General features: G+C 36.5%; 1 protein-coding gene across 1 annotated transcript in view; it reads right to left on the reverse strand.

Annotated features, from left to right (window-relative positions):
* Nucleotides 1–199: 199 nt before the first annotated feature.
* EPYC (epiphycan) overlaps nt 200–23,645 on the reverse strand; it is a 36,728-nt gene continuing 13,282 nt past the window's right edge. The window contains exons 3-7 of the mRNA XM_006746758.2: nt 13,196–13,367; nt 8,095–8,253; nt 7,045–7,247; nt 5,660–5,755; nt 200–1,033 (exon numbers count right to left, since the gene is read on the reverse strand). Of these exons, the coding sequence (XP_006746821.2) occupies nt 863–1,033; nt 5,660–5,755; nt 7,045–7,247; nt 8,095–8,253; nt 13,196–13,367 (801 nt within the window). The 3' untranslated portion in view covers nt 200–862. The remainder of the gene's footprint in view (nt 1,034–5,659; nt 5,756–7,044; nt 7,248–8,094; nt 8,254–13,195; nt 13,368–23,645) is intronic.

Consider the following 23,645-nt stretch of genomic DNA (forward strand, 5'->3'; position numbering starts at 1 on the left):
TAACCATGTCCCTGTATGATGACCGTACATTTTAGAAAGATCAACTTTCCTTAGCAGGCATTCCTTAGCTTCTTCCCTAGTGTGGTGATCATATCATCGTCTCTTTTCCATTTTCTAAATTTTGTTCTGTTCACAGGCACAGAAATATACCAATAGAATGATTTGATAGTTATCTAGTTGTGTTCGAGGGATGAGACAAGTGTAGGGTCCTCCTACAGCACCTCCATCTTATGAGATATACCAATAAATTGCCATTTAGGTAAGGGTCTAAAATGAGTTGTCAGATCTTTAAGGTGATAAAATATTATTCAAAAACTGAAGCTATGTGTTATATTGTTGGATATGATTATTTGCATGTTGTGATTATAATGAATATTTTCCCACAAGGCCATTGTAAATTTCAAATTCTTTTATTCTCTCCTTCATTCTCATTAATAAATTGGGAAACAGAAACATGCCTTAGTAAAAAAAAAAAAAAGGAATAGAAAAGTTTAATTAAAAACATCTAAATCTTGGCAATACACCTAACGTGTTCATTCTGTATTTTTCTTTATTAGACTTAACTTGAAATTATATGGGATATAAATCCTTAAAACTTGCAAGTTACATGTGATTTACAAGAGTACCTATGAAATATTTGTTATCATTTATTTTTGCTCTTACTGTACACCATTTGGTTTTATTCCTGACTCACCTGGTGTTTGCTTAACTTGCTAAATTGTCATCATATCTTAAAACTTCTAGTTGTATATCATTTTTTAGAACACAATTTGAAAGTATCCTGCTGAGTTTCTGTTTTTGAAGAAAGGAGTAAGAATTGTTCCATTATAGTGGGCATCATAATGCTAACCATTATCTCAAATTAGACAAGACTTCCAATAGGCAAACGAGGTAGGCACATGTACGCTTGAGGAGTTTTGCTGAGATTGATAGGGTTTCCATCCAATCGAATGTCCTCTAGCGCCTTACGAATATAAGTCAAATTTTTAACATTGCAGAAAGTATCTTCATGCATCTCCAAAATGTTGTTATTCTAAAAGAGATGAACAATAAATGATAAGGCAAAATATAACATATGCTTATTATTGATTAATAACACAGTCCATTTTGCTTCACCCCCATTTTAATTCTTTTGTTCCTTCTCTTATCCAAAGATGCATGTTATGGGATCATTATGCCTTGGGCACTTTCTAGGCTGTGGGGATTAAATCACTGAAGCACAAAGTAGATACAGGCTTGCCCTAAAGCAGCTCGCACTTCAGTAGTAGAAATGTAAAATATGGAGGTGAGAAAACAAATGTAAAGAAAAAGCTATTTCTAAAACTGATGGGTACTGCAAAGGAAGAGCGGTAACTGTGGAAAGTTATCTTAAAGAGAGAGCAGTGGAGCTGAGAATGGAATAACAACACACGGGCATGGAAAGAGCCAAGGTAGGAACATTGCAGGGAGAGAGAAGACCACGTTCAGTCTGAGTAATTACCTTGGAATGTTCAAAAATGGGAAAAGAGTCAACATGGCTGAAGTAGAGTGAGGGAGAAAGTGAGCAACTATCAGGAAGATAAGCAGGGCCCAGAAATACATATTTAAAAACAACTTTATTGAGTATATTTCACATACCATAAAATTCCTTCGTTTTAAGTATATGGTTCAGTGGTTTTTAAGATAGTCACCGAGTTGTACAACCATCACCATAGTTTAATTTAATTTTTAAATTTTTTTAATTAATATTTTCACCATAATTTAATTTTAGGACATGCTAAACCCTGTAGATATTAGCAATTACCCCCCCCCCCGATTTTCCCCTATCTTTAGCCCATGGTGACTTCTAATTTACTTCTGTTTTTATGGATTTTCCTATATTAGATATTTTATGTAAATGGAATCATAGATCATCTTCTGTGGCTGGGTTCTTTTACTTAGAATTGCATTTTCAAGGTTTATATATTTTGTACCATGTATCAGTACTTCTTTGTGTTTTATTGTCTGATAATATTCCATTGTGTGGATATACCACATTTTTATCCTTTCATCAGTTAATAGAAATTTGGATTTTTTTTCTACCTTTGACTCTTATGAATAATGCTTCTATGAACATTTGCAAACAAGTTTTGTGTTGACATATGTTTTCAGATTTCCTGGGTATATACCTGCGAGTTGAATTTTGGGTTTATAGTAACTCTATGTTTAATATTTCAAGGAAGTGTCAAACTTTTCCAAAGTAGCTGCACCATTTTCGATTCCTACCAGCAATATATGTGTTCCAATTTTCTCTGCATCCTAACCAACACTTGTAATTATCTGTCTATTTTATTTTAGCCAGCCAAGTGGATGTGAAGTGGTATCTCATTGTGGTTTAATTCATGGCTAGTGTATTGAATGCAATTGATATTTTATATTGATTTTATAACCTGCCACATTGCTGAACTCATTTATTCGTTCAAATAGTTTAGTGGATTACCTGTGACTTTCTATATAAAAGATCTGTAGATCAATTTGGGGAGTATTTCCATCTCATTATTAAATCTCCCAAACCATGAATATGGACTATCTTTCCTTTATTTAGATCTGTTTCTCCCCAGATAAAATTATATATGTTTAAGGAGTACAGAATAATGTTATGATATATGTTTACATTGTGAAATGATTACCACAATCAAGCTAATTAACATTTCCATCACCTCCCACGGTTACCTTTTTTGTGTTTCTGGTAAGAACACTTAAGATCTACTCTCAACAAATTTCAAGTACACAAGAGGATATTCTGAACTATGGTCTCCATGCTGTATTACATTTTATCTCCAGAACTTATTCATTCTGAATAACTAAAACTTTATATTCTTTGACTAACATGTTCCCATATCCCCCAGTCCCCAGGTCCTGGCATCATTCTAGTCTCTGCTTCTTTGAGTTTGACTTTTTAGATTCCACATATAAGTGAGATCTTACAATATGTGTCCATCTGTGTCTGGGGCTTATTTCACTTAGCATAATATTCTCACCCATGTTGTTGCAAATAGCAGAATTTTCTCTTTTTTTAAAATTTTTTTTCTTTTTTAAAGAATGAATAATATCCCATTGTATACATGAGATGCCACTTCACTGAATAGCTATTATCGAAAAGACCAAAGATAACAAGGTTGACAAGGTTGTGGAAAAAAAGGGAACCCTTGCATACTATTGGTGGGAATGTAAGGGGTACAGTCCAGGAAATGGTAAGGTAAATTCACCCTTGAGAGACACATAGATTGCTTCCATATCTTGGCAATTGTGAATAATGCTGTAGTGAACATGACAGTGCAGATGTCTCTTTGAGATCCTGATTTCATTTCCCTTGGATATATACTCATATGGTGGTTCTGTTGAACGTTTTGAAGAACCTCCATACCATTTCCTATAATGACTGTACCCCTTACATTCCCACCAATAGCACGCAAGGGTTCCCTTTTTTCCCACAACCTTGTCAACCTTGTTATCTTTGATCTTTTTGATAATAGCCATTCAGTGAGGTGACATCTCATTGTGGTTTTGATTTGCATTTCCCTTATGATGAATGATGTTGAGCATCCTTTCATATACCTGTTGGCTATTTGTTTGCTTTCTTTTAAGGAATGTCTACTTAGGTCCTTTGCCAATATTTTAATTGATTTATTTATTGAGTTATTTGAGTTCTGTACATATTTCTGATATTAACCCCTTATCAAATGTATGGTTTGTAGATATCTTCTCCCATTTATAGGTTATCTCTTCTCTCTGTTGACTGTTTCTTTTGCTGTGCAGAAAGCTTTCAAAAATGTTGTAGCATTCAGTCTACAAATCTTGTACTTTTTTGATTAAAATTATTCTTAGGTGATTTATTATTTTGTGATTAGTATAAATAGAATTGTTTTCTTAATTTCATTTTCAGATTGTTCATTTCTAGTGTATACATATACAATTAATATTTGTATATCAATTTTGTTACCTATGGCATTGCTTAAATGATTTATTAGATTTCTTCTTTGACTCATTGCTTATTAGGGCAAGTGTTGTTTAATATCCTCATATTGGTGAATTTTCCAAATTTTCTTTGTTGTTGATTTCTATTTTAGTTCCATTGTAATCAGAAAAGTACTTTGCATGATTTCAGTTCTTTTCAATTTTTTGTGGCTAGTTTTGTGACCTAGTATATGACCTATCCTGGAAAATGTTCATTGAACCCTTGAGAACCATGTATATTTTGCTGTTGTTGGGTGGAATGCTGTGTAGACAACTGTTAAGTCTAGTTAATTTTTAAGATGTTGTTAAGGTGTTCTTGAACTATTTCCTACTTGATCTTATGACTGGTTGTTCTATTATTGAAAATGGAGTATTGAAGATCCAACTTTTTGTTGAATTGTCTATTTTTCCTTTCAATTCTGATAGTTTATGCTTCACACATTTTTGAGACATATTGTTTATAATCATTATAATAATGTAATAATGATTAATAACAATAATATGAGTGTATAATTATATATGGTTAGGTGCATATATGTTTATAATCATTATATCTTTCTGATGGCTTGACCCTCTTCTCATTACAAAGGGTCCACGAGGAATAAAAGGTTTAGTGCCTAGGTGCTGTACTACTCCCTTTGATAGGTAATAGGTACCTGCTGTTAATAATAACTGTGCCTTACATGTAAGTACTTATCATGTTCCAGTAACTACTATTCACTTCATAATCTAAAACTGTGGTGCGGGGAGGCTCAGATATTTTTTCCAATCTTTAGATAGTATTAGAAATAGAATTTCAGTCCAGAGAATCTGCTTTTGCTAGAGCCTTCATTCTTAATTACTATACTATATTTTGGCAAACATTTTGAAATGAATCAATATTGGGGATTTTTATATAAGTATTAAAAATATAAATTGAAGACAATGTAAATTAAAAACAGCTATATACTATATTGGTGAGGTAGTCATGAGAAGGGAGATTTTTAAAGGGTGCACTTAATGCCTTTTAAACCTTAGAATAAGGAATATGAAGCCAATTACTTTTTTTAAAATGTCGTATTGTATACACAAGCCCACTGTGTTTGAATACAATATCAGAGACGCAGTTACTTTGTGGGGTCAATATTATCACAGACAATAGTAATAAAATTTAATTCAGAATTAGAAAACACATTGGAAACACATTTTCTTAATCCAGAGTGATGAAAGTCTGTCATCTCTCAGCAGATAGGAATGCCCTAGGATTGAATTTAATTCAATACATAAAACCTAAAATTAAAAGCTAAAATTGACATTTTTTTTCCTCTCTTGAAAACTAGAAATTAATTAGATTTTTCTTTCTCCCATTTTTGTTTTCCATTTCCAAGTCTTACACATTTCTTCAGCAGATGAAGTTTTCAGTTTTTTTTTTTTCAAAAGTAATTTTGGGTGCCAGAAAGATGCATTATGATTTGACAAAGACTGAAAATCTTTAAAGACTAAGGTCAATCAGTAAATCAGTATAGACAGGCATGAATGTACAAAAACCTTGCCCTCTGATCGAGTGAATGAGAGGAGAAAAAGAAGAAAAATGGTGACAGTGTGTCAACAGGTCATTTATAAACAGTTTTAGTCTCCTGACTTCCTCCTCTTTGCTTTTGTTTTCCATGGAGCTGTTGGGCATACTTTACTGGTGGAAGCCTACCTGAAGGTGAAGGGCCTGTAGATTTTCTGGGAGTGGCAGAGGGATGTGGTCCAAATTGTTATCGGTGAGGTAGAGGTGATGGAGATCATACATATCCTGTAAACATTCCAAATGTAGAGACTTAGTGGAAATTAGCGGCACCACAATTATATTTTCCATTCCCTGTTCATGCAACTATTTGTAAAATAACACACGCCTGTCAAGGTCTCGTTTTGCAAAGATGAAGCAGATTGGTTCTCCAGGTCACTAGACAAGTCAAATGAGTTTTGGAAAAATTAACTGTAAGCGAATATTTCTTGATGAAAATGTAAAGTGCTTCTCAATCTCTACAAAGAACCTTGCTTTGCCCACTCTTAACTTTTTCTGTATAAACAAGGCAGTGTCTTCACATAGAAGACATTCTGCATAGGATTTGGAGGATTTGGGTAAGGCAGAGGAAGAATGGCCTTCCTGTTACAGGGATGGAGAAAAAAGAATTTCTCTCCAACAAAATCCTGTTCTCTCTAGTACAAGTACCAGGAAAAGGGCAGCCTAGCAAGACCAAAAAAAAAAACATTTAGACAATAACAGGTCTACTCTAGCCAACCACCATAGAACAAACCGTGACTCACCACCACCCATGCCAACAAAAGCTGAATGGGGAGACTGAACTTTGACCCTTGGCAGGCTACAATGAGGTGTCCTAGCTCCGTCGCCTACCAGGGTTACAGGAGAGCTGGTGGAGAAATAGGACTTCTGCCATTGCTCAGTGCTAATTGGTCCACACAGCCCCCTGCACTCTCCCTGTGTCCCTTCAAACAGGATTTTAAATGTGTTTAACAGAGATTTAGAAAAGCAGCTTGAATACAGTTAAGAGTGGGTAAGAAAGCTGGTTGGTGAGTGTTCTCATACTCTATGCTGTTACTCTAAGCAAGACCGTCTAGCTCCAAACTTGCTTTCTTCACTTAGAAAACAAAATTTCTAAGATTAACCAAATCCATTATTTTTACAAGGTAATTGAAAAGACTTCTACCTCAAGACACCACCCACACCCTGCACAAGTTGTCATCCTTTAAGCCACATAGAATATTCGCCTTGAGTGGATTTCTTGGAAAATGCAGTTTGTCTGGCTGACACCATTTCCAGGTGCTCCTTAGAGACTCGCACTCCAGGGAGCCCCTCACTCCTTATGCAAGCTCTGCTCTCTGTTCTTGATGTTCGACCAGCCTCAGAACTTACCAAAACGCAGTATTTCCCAAAAGCTTGATACATTAGTATTGTATAGTTTATTTTAGAAGGTAAAAATCTCATCAAATTGAATCTCCTTATGGAAATAAAAATGCTCATCATTGACGGTAAATGGGGCGGAAGGATGAGAGTCTTCCATATCCAAACTTAAAACTCACTTTAAATGCTTCTTGTTTTATTCCTTTCCTTCCCAGCCTATTGTTGCTGATATCGATAAATGTCAAAGTATTTGGCAGTTCGGGGAGCTGCCTTATTTTATTGTCACGCAGGACAAGCTCCCGGAGGTGAGGTAGCTTTCTGAATGCATCCTCATCAATCTCAGATATTAGATTTGATGTCAGATCGATCCTTCTTAAATCATCTAGAAGGAGAAATGAAGGAAATAGTTAAATACTCTTGAATATGTTTTGCTCACATAAAAATATGAAGATAAATTTTCCCACGTAAAAGCAAATATAAATATGAAGTGAATTAGCAATAGGCAATTAATGAAATAATTATTTCTACCTACTCTATATAAAAATTTAATAGTTTCCACCTAATACTATACATATTTATGTACTTGTAAGAAAGCATAACTTTAACAAAGGTATTGACACATTATATTTAAAATAACTGGTCTTTTCCCTACATTCTTCATAAACTTTGTCTAGATTTTACTATTTAAAAGGTTTTCCTCAGTGATGACAGGTTGCTATATTTTCTAATAGTTATAGATACATTAGCATTAAAACACAAAGACATTAAAAAGAAATTTTCAAATGATTAAAACACTTTATAAAGACAAGTACCAAAATTCTTCTAAGTTGGCAACCATTATAAAGTCAGAATATAGGCTTGTATGCATCAATCATAAAGCAATTGTGCTTTAATGGAAGCCTATTCAAACAACCCAAATCCTCGTAAATATATGACCATGACTTTTACTCAATGTCATGACATGATAATGAGTTCTAGTCTATAAAATATACATATTTATGATTCTATTTCTTGAAAACATAGTATTTGAAAATATCAACTATATAGTTTCATAATGAACTTTAACACTCAATCATTTTTCACATAATTAAAGTAAACCTTCAAATATTTAAATAAGAAAAAATAGTTGATTTATGAGCCATATTTTCATATTCAAGTTTCATTTTATAGTGCAACAATTTTAGGAAAGTCTGTAAAGAAGACAAAGTTATTAGTGCTGTCATCCATACTTAGGCTTGCAAAGTCATTTTTGTTGATCTTTTTAATTCTGTTGAAGCGGGAATAGAAATAAGCAGTGTTCTTGGGTAGCGCAGGAATAGCATCAAGTTCATGGTCATCACAGTATACGGTGGTACTTATACACGTACACAGAAGGCAGGTTGGAAAGTCTAAAAGGTAGAGGCAAATAATTATATGTAAGTAACAAAAACAATTTCTAAGAATGTGATTAGATGTTTGTTAAATAAGTTTACGGTCTCATACAGGCCTTCCTGGTATATTTCATATTTTCTCATATAGTTTTCTGTAAATCAAAATTAAAGTCAAATGTACCAATTAAAGCAGCCACAATAATTAGTACATTCTTTGTACTGTCTTAAAATTTAAATTACCGAGTGGACACAGTGTGGTTGTTGCTTTTATACTTATTAGAAATTCTCTTTTCAAATGTAAATATTAAGACTGTGGTTTTTGTAAAGCTACAGCATCACACATAGTATTTTTATTAGGTCTTTGGTTCAATATTTAAACACACCACTGAAACAATCTGCTTCAAGAAAAAGATAGGGTAATAATCATTAATATGAATTCACTCAATATGTAATTACTGAATCCTTTCTAGGTAAATGGCACTGTGCTAGCTGGTGAAACAGCGAGGAGCACAAAGAGACACAATTCTATTTTATGATCTTCTGTGTAAGATAAATGTGAATCGCACAAATAAAATGATGACTGTGCAAAATGTCATGATATGTATGAGCATAAAATAGGGGAATTTGACTCAGTCTGACAGTCATGGTTCTCTGAGAGGGTGATAACTGAGTTGAGATCTGCAGGAACAGAAGGAGTTGACCATGCGGTGGGGGAGTGAAGAGTACACAGGCAGAGGAAGTGGCATGTGCCAAGGCCCTTCACTTTGGAGGGACTGAAAGATGGTCCACGCGACTATAGCACAGAGAGCACTGAAATGTATGGGACATACCATACAGAAGCCTTATCGGCTGTATTATTGCAGGTTTTGTTCCTTATCCTAAGGATGGGCAGGGCATTGCATGATCAGATTTGCGTATAAAGAAATCATTCCGCTTGAAGGTGTGGTAGAAGACTGAGGGAGGGCAAGTGGACAGAGTGGAGATAAGTTGTTATCTAGATAAAAGATGATGGTTGCTTGGCTGGGGTCATGGTGACGTGTCGAAGAAAAGGCAACAGATCCAAAAGGTATTTGTGAGGCTGGCTTATATCTCAACATACTGGTCTGTCTCTCTCTATCGCATGCACGCACACATATATGTACACCTCCTTCACGCTCTGTTTAGTGGTCCTGTAGGACAGTAAGCTTCTAAGGAAGACAGAAAAGCAATGACCAGAAGGAAAGGAAGAAAAGAGAATGGGGAGATGTTATGGAGGCCAGATGGAGAGAGAGAGAGTTTGACGGAAAAGGGAATAGAAAACATTCTAAGGCTGCTGAGATGTCAGGTAAGTTAAGGACTGAAAATATCTCTTGGATTAGTCCTTGTGGTGGTTATAGGCTACTTCAGTAAGAGCTGTGGAGTGATGGGGCTGGATGCCAGATTAACAGCCAATTGAGGAGGGAGTTGGGGTACAGAGATAGTTACAGCAAATATAGACAATGCTATTGAGATGTTTGTGAAGGAGGAGAGAGAGATGGTGATAGGTATAAGCAGATATATATGCGGTGTGTAAATGGACTGAGGCAGGAGAAATTTGAAGAAAAAGATCCAAAGTAGGAGAAGTGGAATATCAAAAGGATCCTGAGAGGGCAGTAGGAAATGGGACCGGAAGCGTAGCGGGAAGGATCACATCCTCCATGTGAGAGGACAGTTTGTTGTAATGGGGGGAGGGGGATAAGGCACACGCATGTCAATGTAGGTAAAGATTACATCTGAAAACAGAAAGACTGAAAAGCTGCTGACCAGAAGATTGCATTTTCTCTGTGGAGTAGGAGGCTCAGCTCTCTGATGAGCTTGAGGAGTCAAGGGAGGAGGAGAAGAAGGTTGGTAAGGTGTGAGATGAGCAGAGGATGTGAAAGAGCCGTGAAGGAAACTAGATGGAAGTGATGGAAGGACTTTCTTGCGATTGCTCAGTGTTCAGTTCATCCCAGTTTCGCTGGGACTTTCCTGGGTTTAGCCTTGAAAATCCCCCATGGGGGGACGCCTCACTCCCAGGCAAACCAGGACACTTGGTTGCCTGAGTTGAAGGATCCATTTGTAGTTTGTGATCAAGAAACAGTAGTACACCTACTAAGGTCTTCTTGCTATCATTAAGTAGGAAAGTTATTTACAATAATAGCTTCAGAAATGAAAACTATATTATGACTGGAAATCTAGGAAAGACAATTTAAGGGGAAGCTATAAAATACTTAACACTTGCCAATTTTTCAAATCATTATAAATTAATATTTGCCACTTATAAAATTTTTAAAAAGTAAGGCATTTGAGTCTTCTATATATTCATGGCTTTGCTAATTTAGCAATAATGCTTAGGGTCATTTATATATATATATTCACAAGAGTTATAATTTAATTCTCCTTTTTCCACTCATAACTGAAGTCTACTTTATATGGCTTCAGGATGTTGTTTTTAGAAATTTGTATTAATAGTAAAAAAAAAATATGATATTTTGATAACTAATGCTCTAAATATTTCTTTCCAAGCTATTTAACTTTGATGAATATATAAGATTTAAATTTAGGGGCGTCTGGGTGGCTCAGTCAGTTAAGCATCTGCTTTTGGCTCAGGTTCCTGGGATTGAGCCCCACATCTGGCTCCCTGCTCAGTGGGGAGTCTGCTTCTCCCTCTCCCCCTGCTCATGCTCTCTCTCTCTCTTGCTTGCTCACTCTTGTTCTCTCAAGTGAATAAAGAAAATCTTTAAAAAAAAGATTTAAATTTAAAAGTTTAGAATTTCTGGCGATGCTTTGCGGAAATGAAAATGTTAATTAAAGTTTTAACTTCATTACTCCCCCTCAGACTACTTTGGAGATAGCTTTTTTTCCCTAAAGTCATAGATTTTTTATATGGTTTCAAAGCTGACATTCTTGAGCTATAATTTTGACTAAAGCTTTTGAAAAGATTGGGCATTATGTTTTTCTGTTGTGCCTTGGCTTGGCTAATAGACCTGAGTATGGGTAATGATGCCAGATTAGTCAACTTTTGACGGATCTGAAATTACTTAAAAGTTAATAATGTTCTAGATATATTTACTTTCCCTACTGGAAACTTTCTTCTGGGCACTTACATTTGCTTCTGTTGTATGTGCATCTCCTTGGTTTTATTTGGAGAATGTTCTAATCCATAGAATGTTAACTATGTGGAAAGAATCTCTGATGTATCCATTAGAGACACTGGCTTAGGGTTTAGTGGTCTCTATTTGCATTTCAGCACTGCTATGTACCACCTCCATGATCTTGGACAACCTTTACACTATGTTGGGATTTTAGTTTTCCTATTTGTAAAGTGGAAATAACAATACCTAGTACGTAGTATCATTTTGACTCTTCAAAGAGTTCATATACGTAAAACACTTTAGTGGTTGGCATATACACAGCGTTTTACAGAAGACAACTCTTTACATAGCTTATTGGTGAACAGTTAAAAACTGGTAGATGCAGAGAGTAGACTGATGGTTAGCAGGGGCTGGGTGGGGAGTGATGGGGAGCTGCTGGTCAACAGCTGTAAAGTTTCAGTTATGCAAAACGATTAAGTTCTGGAGATCTGCTGTACAACATAATGCCTAGAGTTAACAAAACTGTATTGTACACTGAAACATTTGTTGAGAGTAAAAAAATAAACTCTTTTATCAATAATAGAGTCATGAGAATAACTAACACTTACTATGTTTACTATGGGTCAGGCACTAAATTCATTCATTTAATCCTTACAACAATTCTGTGAAGTAAGATCTATTATTTATTATCCCATATTTTAGACGAGGAAACTAACGCAAAACATATTGAATGCCTTGCTCCAGATTGTGTATCCAGCAAGTCCCAAAGCTGGCATTTGAATGCCCTCCCTTTTGTTCTCTCAGTATGTTCTGTACAGAGTTTTGTCATATTATCTGGAACATATTATTGCCTCTACATTTGTTTGCATGTTGTTTCCCTGTACTAGATAAAAAAGTCCATGAGAACAGTAGTCATTTTAAGGATAAGTTTTGTATCTCCAGAGCTTAGAGTACAGAGACACTTCAACTCTGTACTCATAAACTTTTGCAATGGGAATTCTACTCATTTTTCTACACCCCCTCGCTATGCCATTCTCTGTGTGGGAAAACCTTCTGGTGTGAGTCCATCTGAGTACCCCCAAGGATGACACTGACAAATTTTAAGAAGAAATATAGACAGATCATAGAATCATATTTAGCATCAGGAACTCTTTCTCATTAACTAAAAGGCTCTGGTTTAGATCACCATCCGGCTGTACAAGATGGATTCCAGCATTATGGAATGCCTTCCACTCGGCTGCTCCCGAGGACTGAATGAGAAGAAGTCTATGTTTCAATAAGTACACAGACAAGAATCAGAACAGGCTCGCTTTAAACCCCGTGTGAAAAACTAACAGCTATGTGATCTCTGACAAGTTCCTACCATTTTTGAGCTAGTTTGCTCAGTAAGAAAGACCTAAGACCTTTACACGGAGGTTGTAGTAGTCGAATGAGAGAATGTGAGGTGGGCATTGTGACCCACAGATAGTCTGTGCCCAGTCAGTGTAAAATATTACCACTCTTCCCGTCATCAAAATCAGTCATCATTACCTTACCACCCTGAACTGCTGTGGTCGGCTCTGACAGACATAGATTCTCATCTTGCTAACAGCATAGTGGATTATTTGTTCTAGAAATGCATTCCACCACAGAGGTTCGGAGTAATGATGCTAGATAAATATTTTTGTCCCAAATCTTTGGTTATTTGATCATTTCCATCATGCCAAAGCTGAATATTAAAACTGCTTTATATTTGGATACAAAATACATGTATATCTCCTGCTTCAAAGATCCTATGACAAAACTCTCTCTGTGGGTCATGTGGATTGCCTGTGGCACTGAGGTAGGACCAAGTGGACTTAATTCAAATCAGCCTTGATGGACCTGACCTTCGTTGGTGTGTGGGCCCAGAACCCCTGTGAATTCAGGCCCCTGTGGAGAAGAGCCATCGATCAGTCTGGGGGTGGACTCCTCCTCCTCCTCTTCTTCAGCTTCCTCTGGCGGTGGGGGTGGGGTAAGGAGCTCTCTGTTGCCAGAAGGCATCACTGTGGCTATTTCAATCTGAAAAAGAAACAGAATTTCATCAGGCAACCTTCTTAATCACCCATCCTATGAGGCAGGGACACAAATTTTAAAAGTATCAATTTTGGCCACAAGAGGTCGCTGGTGTTCTGAAGTGCAACACTGCGGGGCCCGCTTGCCTGGCTGAGCACATGTGGTTCGTTACTGTTATTGTTGGTTTTAATTAATTTTGCTTCTCAAATCTTAGTGATAATTTCCAATGCCCATGGTTTTTTGGGGTTTTTTTGGTCATCTTGCTTTTTCAAACATTCTTACATGTTTATTCATTTTTTTAAAAACCTCAGTTATTGTTTTGTAAATACACAGCTTTGCAAGAATGCATTATTGTTGTGGAAGACTCAAATTAACCCAGCAGTGTGCAGAATAAAGTCCCAAAGGCCCTTTACCCTGAAGCTCTGATTCCATTCCCTTTGAAGAGAACAACCATTAAGAAATTAAGGTGTATGTTCCTTTGAGTCCTTTTAATCCTTGGTTTCCTAGATTCAAATATTCTGGGTTTGTTTGTTTGTGTGTGTTTTTTGTTTTTGTGGGTTTTGTTTTTGTTTTTGTTTTTTACAATTTACACTTCTTCCAATTGTTTTACTGGAAAGCATCCTTTCTACCAAAAGAAAAATATATATGGAGATACGAAAACTATATGATTTGATTATGATGTGCCATTTCTCATATACTTTCAATATTATTTTGAGTAACAAGTATTACCAACAATATTTGGGCTTGTTAAATTGACCTTTTTGAAAGCTTTGACAATAGAGGGAACTTATTAAAATTGAAGAAAATGCTCAAATATTTTTTCAGGGATTGTATCTTAGATTATATTTGATTTTCTCTTCTTGCATATTTTAGGTAATGAGTAACTGTTCTTAAGAACACTGTTTGCATTTAGAATAACTCCTTCCTCTCAAATCCCTTACCATGCCTCAATGTCTATTCCTCTGTATTATTTAATAAATGTCTACCTCCCTGACAACCTTGTCACCTTAGGCAGGAAATCTGCTCAAGACAGTTTGTTGGCAACATGCAGCGCCAACTTTTGGGGGCATACTTTCTTCATGACATCCCCAGAAATCCCAGATTCTCCTTTTACCACCCTGATAGGGCTGCTTGATCCTTCCCACACTTCATTTGCATTTATTAAACAGGCAAAAAACCCCACACAAATTACCTTCTAATTTATTTAATGTCAAAATGACATGCACAGTATTAATTTTATGTGTAAAATAAATACATAACTAGGCCAGATATTTTCTGAGTATTTTAGAGAGATGTTTTAGATAATCACAATATTTTAAGATATGTTTATTATTTAATATCATTTTTAAATAAATTTGAATACACTGCTTCACAAATGAGAATTATCCTTTTAAAGGATAAACTCTTTTGTCAGTTCACACTTTTGAATTGTGTCTCTTTCTATGTTTCTGTAGAGTCTCCCCATTTCCGCCTTTCCTACACTGTATTTTAATGACTCCATCAGTTTTCTGCCTATCCAAGCCCACTAGATGGTACACTCTATGTTACATGTTTTATATTTATACCTCAAGGTTTTGGCATAATAGGTGATCAACAAGTACTTATTAAATCAATTTTAAAACTGCTTGTCCAAAATATATCTAATTCACAGCTTTATATTTAATTTCAGAGATTTTACTGATAAGAATTACTCATAAGAATCACTTAAAGCATGAAATCAAACCAAAAGCAACTCATACTGTATTTGGTGAATTAGGAAGCCATACATGAAGATTTTGTAAAACTTGGTCAGAAATCTCCACTTGAGAAGATTGGGCACACTTCCTTAAACAGGGAGACATACGGTTTCCATCTGCAGGATCAGAATTAAGCAGATTTAGAAGGAATAGACCTGCAGAGACCAAAAGGAGGCTCCAGGAAGAGCGGAAATGGAGACAGATGTTTCATGGAATGGAGGCAGCCTAAAGGGAGAAACACATTCCAGACACGTCGCCTTGAATCTTTAGCTTTGCAGGAAAAATGTTTGCACATACTTTCTACAGATAATTGTTTTTCCACTGATCTGACATGAAGCTGTAAGATCTCACTTGTCATCCAATGTAACGAGACAAAAACAGCTTTTGTGTTTATCAGAACCTGTTTTGTTAATGCTTACTTGCTAATAAAATGTGAATGTTGAATAGTTTTGAAGACGAAGGGAAAGGAATGCTTTCTCAGCTCAGCAAAATCCCAGAACTATAAACTCAAAGTGCCGTTCCTGGTAAGCTGTTTGCGTTGCAAACACATTTATTCTCACTATTGGATAGAAATGGTTTAGGCTTCTGTCTTTTTTTTTTCCTTCTTCTAACAATTTCCATACTGTGATATGAAGTTGTGAGGCAATGCATACAAAGAGAGGAAGGCAGGGAAGCATGAGCACCTGGCTCTCCATGTGGCTGACTTTTATGCTTATGCTACAGAAACCTAAATTTGGGGATAAACACAAATGGCCAGAAAACATCCCTGCCCCTTTTTCTCAAACTACAACTGCAACCCTCAAATGCAAATATAACCGAGGCTCTGATATAAATATTCATTCTTCCTGAATTTTCCTCCGTTATTTTTCCTTTTACCTCCTTGTTTTACTCTGACCTGTTCCCCCACTAAAATGTTTAAACCACTTTATTATATTTACCTGAATTTTGCAAACAGTAAATACAAAGGATCACTCCTGCCCATGGCTTTGGACTTAGCCATCCCTGCGCTTGCCTATCTTCTCGACATGGGACCAGCAGGGCACAACTCTGAGTTGCCTGGTTTGTAGTAAGTTGTCAATTTCTATCCCCTTCCTACCGGGCTTTAGAGCTATAGATAGTTTATGTCATGGTGGACTGTATTTAGGAGTACATTCCATGCCTGTGAAAGAGTATGTCTGCACCAGAAATGACAAATGCATAGCCCAAAGACAGTGACCTGGGTAGAGGGAAGTGTCAGCAGATGTCAGGTTGGAGCGATAATAGTGCCAAGAAGAGTCATCAGGCCTGCCTCAGCCTTCTGCACCCCACACAGCCTTCAGTTCTTGTAAGTAACCTAGCACCCCAGTACAATCTCAGGGAAAAAGGGGTTTACATGACCCTCAGGTGTCTTAGATAAAGTTTTTGCTCCCTGGAGACATCAGGACACTCAGTAGAAAATGATTCAGTTACCTTTCTTGCACCAGATGATGTGACTGAGACTTTTACCAGCAATATTTATATCATTTAAGAATACTGCAAAAGATTTGAGACTTCCATTCTCCAATAATCAGAAGAGTTATCCACAGAAAAGTCTTTCTGTAAAAGTACACAGCACCATTTTAAGTGGTAACATTTGGTTATAAATAATTTTAATCAAATCCATTTGTCTTTTAGCAAAAAACACATCTAAATGACCCGTAGGACCATATTGCTACCATTGGGTCTACTTAATATGTTTGTCTTAATTTCAGAGTAAAAATATGAAAAAATAGTGCATTTGGAAACAACGGTCATACTTCTTCTTGACTGCTTCCCTTTGCCAGGGAACTCTGTCAGTACTGACTTCTTGAACATGCTCCTTATACCTGTTCAGGATGGTCACAAGGCATTTTCTGCTCCTAAGCATGTGTTTTGACTAATAAAACGTAATGTGTGTTTTTTTTCTAATATTTTGATATCTTTTGATCTCAGCACTTAATCTGCAGCTAAATTTCCAATAAGGAACTTAACAAAAATGTCACATATGCAATAACAGAAAGAAAGCTATGAAAGAGTTCAGGATACTCAGATTTGAGCCTTCAGTTCTTCCGCCCCGCCATCTTTAATTTCTTATGCTCCTTGTTCTATAAGACATTTATGTGTACGAGTTGTTCTGCTTGGAATTCCCTCCATTCCTCATCTTTTTTTCCCCCAATCTTATTTTATTTTATTTTTTAACAGCTTTATTGACAATACAGTAAATCCATGAAGAAAAAGAAAGTAAAAGCATGTATACACTGAAATTCTTGTTGACTCATTGATATTCACTTAAAGATGAGGATATAATTGTCCCTATTAGCATACAAAAAATAATGCAGATTTTAGTGTAAATATTAATAGGGTCTGGGATAGAGTCACAGTGAGGCCTCCATCCCAAGAAATTGAAGTGACTTCAGATTGTTCTCATGATATAAAACTGACCTTAAAAATGCACAGGAAAAAAACCATTCCTCCCAAGTGTTTGGGAACAGCTTCCTGACTCTTGACTTACTAGTGGTAATAGTACAGCTGAAGAAAGAAAAAATAAAATGAAGAGGGTGGCAGCCTAGAAAAAATCAAGTTCAGGAAAGAATGGTTTATTATTGTGGCCAGCATTGTTTGAAGGAGAGAAATATTAATGGGGCGCCTGGGTGGCTCAGTCGTTAAGCGTCTGCCTTCGGCTCAGGTCATGATCCCAGGGTCCTGGGATGGAGCCCCGCATCGGGCTCCCTGCTCGGCGGGAAGCCCGCTTCTCCCTCTCCCACTCCCCCTGCTTGTGTTCCCTCTCTCGCTGTGTCTCTCTCTGTCAAATAAATAACTAAAATCTTAAAAAAAAAAAAAGAAATATTAAATTTGTTGAATATACACAAAAGTCACTAAAGAGATCATCTCTGGTATCAAAAGAAGTTTTATTGGATCTCTTCAGGGACTAGATGAAAATAACTAGCATGAATTGAATATTCACTATGTGAGAAACTGTTATGATCTTTCCATTGATTCACATGTTATTATCAGAATAACTCTTTGTAGAAGGTGCAGTAATTGTGCACATTTAATAGATTTGTAAACTGAGACCCGGGATAGGAGGATCAAATAAATGGTCAGAGGTTACATGATTTCTAAGTAGTAAGGCCAGGATTTGAATCTAATCAGTGCTGCCATAAGACTGCTTAATTTACCTAATTTTTATTCTGTACTCAGCCAAATAAATTTCTGCTGAATAATCTAGCTTCTTAGGTACTGCGTTCCGAGAAGGAGGGGTTCCAGTTCATGGAAGAGAGCCTCATCATCACAGCCTTCACATTATAAATTCATAAATGGACTTTCTTGTACAAATTTTAAGCCTCATATAATTTTTGCTTGGCATCCTTCATCGACCTACAATCTGATTTGATCATCACTGATTATGTTAGTCAGTTGCTGATCCTGAAGGCTGGAGACCATACCAAGGCCATGTTACCCTGTGGGAGCACTTGACAGTCTTTCAGTCTTCCCCTGATATTGACAAGTATGAAAAATATCACATAACATTGATGTAGATGGGTTGTAAAATTCAAGTAGCATTTGTTATAATTCTCACTTTCATGAGAAATAAGTATTATGTCAGAATGAAATTTTAGTCTGGTTAAACATGATGGCTAAGACAATTCCATGTATTCACCACAGTTTCATTTTCCTCCTGGGCATTCAGCGCCGGTGCATTTTCCACTTTCTTTGGCTCTGGCTTAGGTCATGTGGCTAGTTTTAGCCAACTGAATGGGAAAGGAAGTAAGCAGCACATCTGGTCCAAATTAGTGAGGAGCAAGGATCCTCTCTCAATCTGTCAACAGAAGATACCAGTGTGACCTTGAAGGTGAAGATGGTGAAGGTCTAGCACGAAAGAAGTTTGAATCCCTGAATAACTACTTGAAGGACTGTAAACCTATTGACCTGCATTGGACAGTCACGTCAGCAAGTTATAAATTTTTACTGTGCAAAGCCATTGGGATTTTGGAAGTGTTTGTTACAGCTGCTAATGTATCTTGCCCTAATATACATCTTTCCAATTTTTGTTTTCTTATCCATTTCTTATTCATACTGAGGGAACAATTTTTAATGCTTTTATGGGTTGATTTACCTAGCACATATCACTGACATTAGAACAAAAATAATAAATGCCTGTTTTTTTGTCACTCTATCCTCTCTGATTTCTTTTTTACAAACAACTGTTCTTCGGTCTTGCTTATTTGGTGGAGTACTTACTGAAATAATTCACATTTGAGTGAATTCACCATTATTTCAATTTATTTATTTTTAAAGCTGAGTATTTTATAAACTGGATTAAATCAGAGTTAACAAATCTACATAAACCAGAGTTAATAAATCTATATAATGAGTAAATGTCTATAAGTCCAATATCAAAATTAGTTAATGGCTTTCTATTTACTTCCAAAGTCACACAATCATAATATTTGAAATTGACTTGCTAGGATGTATTTATGAAAACATGTGAATTCTTTCATGTTTTTAAAAATCTATCCTAATAGATGGGGATTCATCATAAATTCATAACTCTAAATGGTAATACTTCTTTGTATTTAATGTAATGTTTAAGTGTGTGTCTCTTCTGGGACCACAGTATTTTGTTGTTCACATGTTTATTTTCTCATTTCCTTTCCTTTTTGTCAGAAAATGTGGCAATATTCCACTTTTAGTTGCCAGAAAAAAATTCTACTTCAGTTTTATCCCAGTTTATTGAGGTCTCCATTCACCATCATTCTGTTAGGCTCCAGAAACTTAATAGATTTTCAATATTCTGGTTCTCACAAAATGTATCATCTAGTTCTAATTGAATGTCTCCAGATAATATTGGTAGAGAATTTGGCAAAGGCTTTAGAAATATTATCTAATAACAAAGCCAGTTCACATTCCCTTTCCCCTTACTGCCTTTGCTCCCCAAGTAAGGACACCAGAAAGACAATTTAGTGAAGGCTGAAATCAGTAATCTTATGAGGATAGGGTTAGGGGGAGAGTCAATCACAATAATTGAAAACAAGAAGTTGGACTGAAAATCAAGAGATTTGGAACTATCTTATAATAGTTTTTTTTTTTATGATGGAGTAATTTAGTTTTTTTTTTAAGTTGAAACTTAAAAAGTTGAAATCTTTCCTATCCTAACACAAAGCAAATTGTTCCTTCTAATACAGACTTTATTGATTCACAAAGCATAATAAACCATGCCTTTTAATATGTAGAACTTCTTTGCATAAAATTGCTATTCACTCATGGTGATGATGATGATGATGTATATATTATCAGAGGGTAATAATAGACATTTTGAATAGGAAAATATGTGCATTTATAGAGGATGTCCCAGGGAGGACCAGCTAATAGCCAACTGCCTTTGAAAGAGATAATTAGTATGTTAATTTGTTTCTACTGTCCAATTTCAATGGTAAAGCCTTACAAAATTTTACAAATTTAGAAACCTTTATCTTTTAGGGGCAGAATTACTTTAAAGAAATCCCAAAACTGTACTAAACCAGAAAGCTACCCTGAATCCTCCTACTGCCACCAATATATTATCTGTAGTCTCTGCAGTATCACTTGGGAAGCTAATTATGATCAAAAGATTGTTGATAACCATAGAACCAGGACAAAGGACTCTAGGTAGGTCAGCTCTTTAATAGCTGAGGCAAAGGAAGAGCTGTTTTTCAAGGGATCAGAATCTTTAAATTTGTTGACAACCATAAGGTTTTGCTATTATTACTAAGATTGAATGACCCTGCCAATAGAAGGCTGCTGAATAGTCGTTAATGGGCCTTGAAAATCCTTGATTTTATGATCTTCCTTTTCTCGCTCAGTACCAAAATGTACCAATTCCCTTTAACTTCTTTTATGTCTTTATATATGTTATCGATTCAATATAGTTTTAGTGGAAGGATTTTTATCTTAAATGTCCTGAATTTGATTTCTTTCATATTTATCATATTTAATCAAAGTTTTGATATCATAACTCCAAAGAGAACACACTTCTGAGAAAGTTCGATCCAACCTCAATATCTTTTATATATTTTTCTTTGTTCTTCTTCTCATATATGTTAAGAAATCAAGTTATAATATATATTTGCAACCATGCCCTCTACTTTAAAGCCCACATTGAATGTGAGCAGAGTCTGGCATGATGTCACTGTGATTAGCCTTTAGAGCCCCTCTATCTGTATCTTATATTGGCCGCATTGACATCCAAAGCCAGTGATTGTACAACCTGTTGGGTGACAACATTACCAAGCAATAATCCTTGCACTATTTCCATGCCTGTGGGTATGGATGTTAACAAACACAGGGCAAGTCTGTTTATTCCTGGCAGACTCAAGACAAGGTTAACCAGAACTTGTCCTAGGAGTATTAAAATGATGAATTTGTGGAATTGGGGAAGATCCAGTGAAAGGCATATTAAAAGAGAGTTAGGCAGGAAAATAACAGGTCAATTTCAATCTTAGTTTAGGAGAACATGTCCAGGACAAGATTACTCAACTCGAAAATATGAAGAGTTCCAAAAATTTTTTGAACAATGTTACTTCTGGAAGATTTATAATTTACTAATCTTTTTTTTTTTTTAAATTAAGATTTTGTTTATTTATTTAGAGAGTGGGAGGGGCAGAAAGAGAGGGAGAGAGAGAATCCCAAGCAGACTCCATGCTGAGTGCAGAGGTTCAGTCCCAGGACCCTGAGATCATGACCTGAGCTGAAATTAAGAGTTGGATGCTTAACAGACTGAGCCACCCAGGTGCACTTAATTTACTAATTTTTTAAAAAGATTTATTTATTTATCTGAGAGAGAGTGAGTGTGAGTGGGGAGAGGGGCAGAGAGGAAGAATCTCAAGCAGACTCGCTGCTGAGCGAGGAGCCAACTCAGGCTTGATCTCATGACCCACGAGATCGTGACCTGAGCCGAAATCACGAGTCAGCCACTTAGCCAACTGAGCTACCCAGCTGCTCCCCCTTTTTTTTTTAAATCTGTCCCTATGTTAGATGCCACAAGACAAAATCTACAGGACTATGTTAGAAAAGCAAAAGTCTGGACCAGAAAGAAATGAGAAGGCATACATCTAGCACACAGTCCTAGGGCAGTATGGTGATCAAATTAAATGCAGATTAAAATAATTCGGAAAAAAAATAGCAACTGACACTAAAAGAAGAGCTGAGGGAAGTCAAACACCTAATCTGGGCCCATCCCGAGAGATTCTGATTTCAACAGTCTGAGGTGTGGCTGAGACATTAGGATTTCTAAAAACTCTAGAGGTGATTCAGATATGTGGCCAAAGTTGAGAACCACCATGCTAGAGAGGAATTGTACTCCACTGAATAGGATGTAGAAGACAGAAATGCTAATTAAGTCCTGGAACTTCAAAAGGTTAGTAAAGTCTTGGATGAGAATGTGGTAGAAAGATTGTTTTACACTAGGCTCCCAGGGGCCAGAGTCTTTACAAACATTCATGACAGCTTCAGTTCAAGAATCTGCTGAGGTTGATGCTCCAGTTGAAAAAAAAAAAAGGGGGGAAAAGGGGAAAGCTCTCTGGGAGGTAAATTTCTTGGATTCCAGAGCAGGAAGCCAAGGAGAAGCCATGACATAGCTTTCAGGCTGAAGAATCCCACCGGCTGAAAATTCTTGCTTACAAGATCATCTGTCACCTGAGTGAATACACAAGGCAGCATCAGGTGCCAGAAACCCAGGGTTTAGCCGGAAAATAGACATTCAAAGGCTTTGAGTTGAGGAGGAAACTTCTGATTGACCTGGTGACTGGGCTGGCCGCCATCATATGTTTTTGAAAACATTCTGGAAATCAGGACTATCTCAAATGCTACACTGAGAAAAGAGCCATTATATCCTCTAGGATGTTTCCTAGTTCAGTGCTACTCAAACAACGGGTCCATCAGAATGGGAGGAGTTAAATCCCTGATCACTGACCCTCTAGAGTTTCTGATTCATTAGGTCTGGGGTGGGACCTGAGAATTTGCATTCCTGACCAGCTCCCAGATGGTGCTGATATTGTCTGTTCAGGAACTACATTTTGAGAATAGCTACTCTAAGAACAGTACAACAGTGCCATAATTTAACTCCTGATGGAAGATTCCTCCAAGTGTTTGAGCTCAAAATCTGCAAACTAGGGACAATAGACATAAGCTGACCAACATCTGGATGAGGCTAAACCAGGATTTTTTTTCCATCTCCTAATTTTTCTTAGGTACCACCGAGTCTCTTCCTGAGTGTCTGCCCACAATATGTGCTGGTTTTAAGGAATATACTTTTGCTCAGAATAATTATTTTGGAGACTCAGGATTAACCTGTTCTTTAGGATCAGTTGCGGGGTGCCTGGTTGGCTCAGTTGTTAAGCGTCTGCCTTCGGCTCAGGTCATTGTCCCAGGGTCCTGGGATTGAGTCCCGCATCGGGCTCCCTGCTTGGCGGGAAGCCTGCTTCTCCCTTTCCCACTTCCCCTGCTTGTGTTCCCTCTCTCGCTGTGTCTCTCTCTGTCAAATAAATAAATAAAATCTTAAAAAAAAATGGGG

This window comes from Leptonychotes weddellii, chromosome 5, assembly GCF_054177405.1.
Source record: "Leptonychotes weddellii isolate Sample4059 chromosome 5, ASM5417740v2, whole genome shotgun sequence".
Taxonomy (NCBI): domain Eukaryota; kingdom Metazoa; phylum Chordata; class Mammalia; order Carnivora; family Phocidae; genus Leptonychotes; species Leptonychotes weddellii.